At 31.3% G+C, this 5,566-nt stretch overlaps 2 protein-coding genes across 2 annotated transcripts; both read right to left on the reverse strand.

The window, feature by feature from the left end:
- Positions 1-420: 420 nt before the first annotated feature.
- On the reverse strand, positions 421-894 carry LOC145050872 (uncharacterized). Its single transcript, XM_078999063.1, has one exon. The coding sequence runs from the start codon at positions 892-894 to the stop codon at positions 421-423; it is 474 nt and encodes a 157-aa protein (XP_078855189.1).
- Positions 895-921: 27 nt separating this feature from the next.
- LOC145050873 (uncharacterized) lies at positions 922-1,365 on the reverse strand. The gene has a single exon (XM_078999064.1). It carries the CDS (start codon positions 1,363-1,365, stop codon positions 922-924), a length of 444 nt encoding a protein of 147 aa, XP_078855190.1.
- Between the last annotated feature and the right edge of the window lie 4,201 nt (positions 1,366-5,566).

Below are 5,566 nucleotides of genomic sequence, written 5' to 3' on the forward strand. Positions count from 1 at the left end.
TAAACTAGGAAAGGATGTGCCCAATAGTTTAAAGGCTAACAAAAAGAAGAGCACATATAGGATTTTGTATAGGACACGAGGTTTTCAAACCATAGGAAGCATGCCTGTAATATATTTAATGACGAAGATATTTTCAAAATTCGGTGTTAACATGGTTGGGTTCTTAGAAAGACTAAATTCTAAACCCTAAACCTTAAGACATATTTATAACATAAAAAATATGTTGATATTAACAAATATAAATTAAGGTTTTTTTTTCAATCAAATGCAAATTGTATTATGATGTGCACAACGCAATGAGCAGTGCTGAAGCTTGAACAATTAACTAGGGGGGACCGAAAGTATTATAAATTGAAATTAACGTTCTTAAAAAACAAATTGTTTTGAACAAATAAACACAAAAAACACCTAGAAAAAGAATTACAACTCAGCCCGACGACCTTTAATGTCTTTAAATTCATCAATTACAGACTTCGAATTAATGTTTTCAGCAATTTCTCTTTCTATGTAAATCACCAAGTTGTTTGCGAGAAAATCATCTGACATCTTATTGCGAAGACGGTTCTTGAATATTTTCATTGCTGAAAATCCCCTCTCTATTGTTGCGGTAGAAACCGGAAGTGTCAAGATTAACCGAACCACTCTATCAAGTAAATAGTATGTCTCACGTTTCTGAGTTTCCACAAGACGCTTGCATAGGTCAGCAATAGTTGATACACCACTTAGTTTGGGATTCTTTGTGATATCAATATTAAAAATCTCCAATTGATATCGTAATTGAATCATCTCTTGCTCCGTAAAATCTTTAGGATAATACTTCTCAGCAAGAAGACAAATTTCATCAACGTTAACCACTTTAGAAACTAAACTAGAACTAAGTCTCAACAACTCCATCGCCCGATCATTGAATCTACTATTCAACTAATGTAACTGTTTGTCCAATGTGGCTGTAAACAAATCCACTCGATAAAAATGTTCAAAAGTAACATGATTGTCTGTTTTTCGAGGCCGGTATCGAGTAGAAGTATATGGGGCATTCATATTTGACATATTTATTTGATGTTTTTCACAAAAAAACTTTACTTGTGCAAGTAAAGAATCCCATCCTTTGTTTCTAAAATCATTTAGACCCTCCTTTGTTGTTGAAACTAACTCCATGGCATTAAGAATATCTTTGGATTTCTTTTGTAGAGCTTGAGAAAGTATTTCAGTTTTTCCCATTACTTCCTTTATCAGGTGAAGAATAAACACAAACTCAAATGATTTCAGATAACAGTAAGTTGCATCAGCATCTCCGCGTTGAGAATAAGTAGCAGATACATCATCAATTATTCCTTGGAGAACAACACGAGTACAAGCAAACATGTTAAGCAAACTACAAATGGAACGAAAATGAGAACCCCAACGTGTATCACCAGCTCTTCTTAATGTCCCAACTTGATTCAATCCTTTACCTTATTCGATTTCACCTAGTTCCAATAACTGTTCAATCTCAGTTGCCTTTTCTTTTTGTAACTCATCATGACGCTTACTGGAAGCACAAACTACGTTAATTGTAAAAATTAAGTTTGTGAAAAACTGGTGAACCGGAATAATTTCCCTTGAAACAGCCACCAAGGCTAGTTGCAATCTATGAGCAAAGCAGTGAACATAATATGCATAAGGACAATCCTCAAGAACAAGTGCTTGTAATCCGTTCCATTCCCCTCTCATATTACTCGCACCATTATAACCTTGGCCATGGATTTTAATAACATAAAATTGATAGTGTAAAAGTTGTCTCCACATATTTGTTTTCAAGGTTAATGATAAGGTATCCCTAACATGAACCAAATCCAAGAACCTTTCATGTATGATTCCTTTCGCATCAACAAATCTCAAAACTATCGCCATTTGCTCTTTTTTAGACTCATCCTGTAACTTATCAACCATGACACAAAAGTATGAATCCCCCACTTCACTACGAATATGCTTTCGAACTTTATTTGCAATAATACTAAGAATTTCTTTTTGAATGTCCGCAGAAGTATACTTTGAATTATAAGGAGCTTTCTATAATATAACGTTTGCAACTTCATCATTATACGATGCTAGAAGTTTTAGAAGTTGGAGAAAATTACCACGATTTTTGGAATCAAGATTTACATCATGTCCTCGTAAAGCTCAAGCTTGGAAGGTCAACCAACAAACTGTGTCAATTGACACTTTTAAGCGTAAACGGTTCTTCAATATTCACGCTTCATTTTGCTTCACTATGATATTTTCAATGTGTGCTGCTTGGTTCATCAAGTTTTCAACAAATGCAACAGTATTTCTATGTTGTGAGCAACCAATATGTTTCAAGAACGCACAATTTTTCTCGTCATTAACTTTTTTCCAATTGTCAACTCCTTTAACAGTAAATGCATCGTAACCATGACACACACTTGGTTTATCATTATATATATAACAAATAAAACAATAAGAAGCGTGTGTTGTTGGAGAATATTCTAGCCAATTAGGGAAAATGTTGAACCAAGAATATTTGAATCTACGAGGATGTTTTGTTGAACCTTTAGCTTGCTACTCCTTAAGATGTATTTGGAAAGGTCCTAAATTCAAATAAGCTCGTCTCACTTGCTCTCTTAAATTAACCGGATAATCCCACATTTGCTTTCGTTTAGCGGGATCTCCTTCTAGATTCTTCAAATCAACTTCATTAGGATTTTCCTTTTCTTGTGGATGTGGCTCATTCTCTTGTTATTTATCCTTTTCTTGCGGTTGTGGCTCATTCTCTTGTTGATTTTCCGTTTCTTGCGGTTGTGGCTCACTTGTTGAAGCTTTGTGATGTTTACTCTTTTCACTTTCATGATTAGTTTCTTTATCATCTGCCTTTCTTTTGTAAAAATAGTCTAAGGTTTTCATCTTTCCCATGATTATATCTATAAAAATCAAAATGAGGGAACAAATGATTCAATCAAAATCAAAATTAGAACAATAACCAATAACTCATTTAACAATTATTAGTTTGTGAAAATTGAAAAGTAAAACCAAATCAAATTGACAAATTGACAGCCAAATCAAATTGACAAATTGACAACCAAATCAATTTTATAAAAATAGTCTAAGGGTTTCATCCATCTTTGTTTTCAGTTAATCAGTTTTGTTTGAAGCATAACAAAATCAATTTTTTTTCTATTCCATACTTCCAGTTTGGTGTCCACTATCTAGAATAAATATATTAGAAGGCAACATCAGCGACAGTGCAAACAGGAGGCAACAACAGCAACAGTGCAAACAGGAGAAATTGACAAATTGACAAGAGAAATTATAGAATCCTACTATCCTAATTCCTACACCAAATCTGATAAACCAAATTGACAAATTGATATGAGAAATTCTAACCCCTAATTTGGAGTTTGGACCAAGAGATTGAGAGAAAAGAGGAGTAACTCGCAAACAGGCAACAACAACAACAGTGCAGGCATACAACACAACATTCAATCAGAATTCAGAACAAAGAGCAAGTGAACTGGAAAAGAAAGAACAAGATTCGGGATTTCATACCTGATTTTTGGTGCGATGGGCGATAGCGAGAGTGAGAGTGTGAGACCAACAGCAGCGACAACAAGCAGCGATTTAGCGACAACAGTAGCAACGATTCAACCAAATTGGGGAAGAACCGAACGTGATTTCTGGAGTCTGATTTGGTCGGACTATACTTGCTTGGAGTCTGATTCGGGAGGGGCCAAATACCAAGTTTGAAGATAAAGGGCCTTGTAATTAATTTTTTTGAAGTATATTTCTTATTTCTAGCACAAAAATAAGGGGGGGGGGGGGGCACTGCCCCTCTTGGCCCCATACATACTTCGCCACTGGCAATGAGGTATTCACTTCAAATTGTATTAATGTCTTAAACAGAGTTAATGATTACATTGCATTAACAAGAAGCTTTTAATGCTTATTATGTTAAATTATTATGAATACTAACCATTCATATTAAGTTAGAAACCCAAATGGTTGGCAGTCATTGTGTTATTATTCATTATACTTCATATCATCGTTCTTGTATTGCAATATAATCAAGTGATTATCATTTGAAATTTTGTTTATATAATCCCGAGTGATTGTGAAACCGAATAAAGAAAATCAAATCATCCTATGTTAATAAAAAATATATTTATTCTTTTTTTGTCATGTGTCATAATATTAGACTTTTTAATTAATGTCAAGCCATTTGTCAATTTATTGATTCTTTATTTCAAATTTTAAATTTTAAATTTTCTGATTTAATTATATTAAACTAATAACATTAGAATAAAAATTAAAATAAAACTAATACACATTATAAGGTGATATAATTTTATGTATTTATTTAAATCAGTGATAAGATAGGATGATTTGATTTTCTATAACATTCTTAATTAATTATCTAGATAAGATGTTTAAGAGAAAGTTAAATCATATAAGGTACTTATAAAAAAATTAAATATAAGGTTTTTATGTTGATGTTGATGAATATTTGTAATATTGTTTTGTCTTTTCATTTTTTCTTATGTAATTTTTTGGCACATTTAATGAAAATAATATTATTAAATATTTTTTTTATGTTTTATAGTTAAAATATGGTATATATATATATATATATATATATATATATATATATATATATATATATATATATATATATATATGGAAAAGTTCAATATAGAGCCATAATTATGGGTTATTCAAAGAACCAAAATTTTTTTTCAACTTCTAGAGCTTATTCTTTATCGAAAAAAAATCTAAAAATATCTAAATTCATATATTAACATTGTGAATGTGAAAAATATTTTTCGGATTCACGTTGTGAATTTTCGAAGATTCACATTGTGAATTTGACGTAAAAAAAATCGAATTTTATATCATTGGAAAAAGGATAAAAAGTTATGAATTTCTGTATTTTTAATTTTTTTTTTGATAAAAAATAAGTTTTTAAAGTTGAAAAAAAGATTGGTTACTTGGTTCCTTCGTTAATTATGGTTCTCTATTGAACCTCACTATATATATATATATATATATATATATATATATATATATAGGAGGGTTCAATTGAGAAAAAAAGGTTGAAAATGGGGGAATTATTCTCAGCCAATCATTTAATTAGCACCTTAACATAAAATACACGGTGACAAAGTTGTAAATATGATATGATATCCTTCAATCACAGATACGTAACTGTGAATAATTTGATAACAATTCAAATTCATTACGACTCGATTGTTCATCATCCAAATTTCTTCTCCAACCTTCAACGATCATCCAGATTTCTTCAATTAAATTCTCGATCAACATCATCCGATGTTAATCAATCATCCATCTTCGTCAAAAACACGTTCATCAACGTCATTCAATAGTAGACAAAAAAATTTCGTTTTTGGTTCTTTCAATCAAACCTTCAATTTTTCTTGAATACGAGCATATCTTCAACATCTACGATTAATTATACTCCCAGTGTCATTAGATCAACATCATCGATAATCAACAACAGTTTCACTTCATATCATTCATTCAACATCGATCATCAAACAAAATTTCGAAATTA

The sequence above is a fragment of the Lactuca serriola genome, chromosome 5 (assembly GCF_051521515.1).
Source record: "Lactuca serriola cultivar US96UC23 chromosome 5, Lser_US96UC23_V15, whole genome shotgun sequence".
NCBI classification, from domain to species: domain Eukaryota; kingdom Viridiplantae; phylum Streptophyta; class Magnoliopsida; order Asterales; family Asteraceae; genus Lactuca; species Lactuca serriola.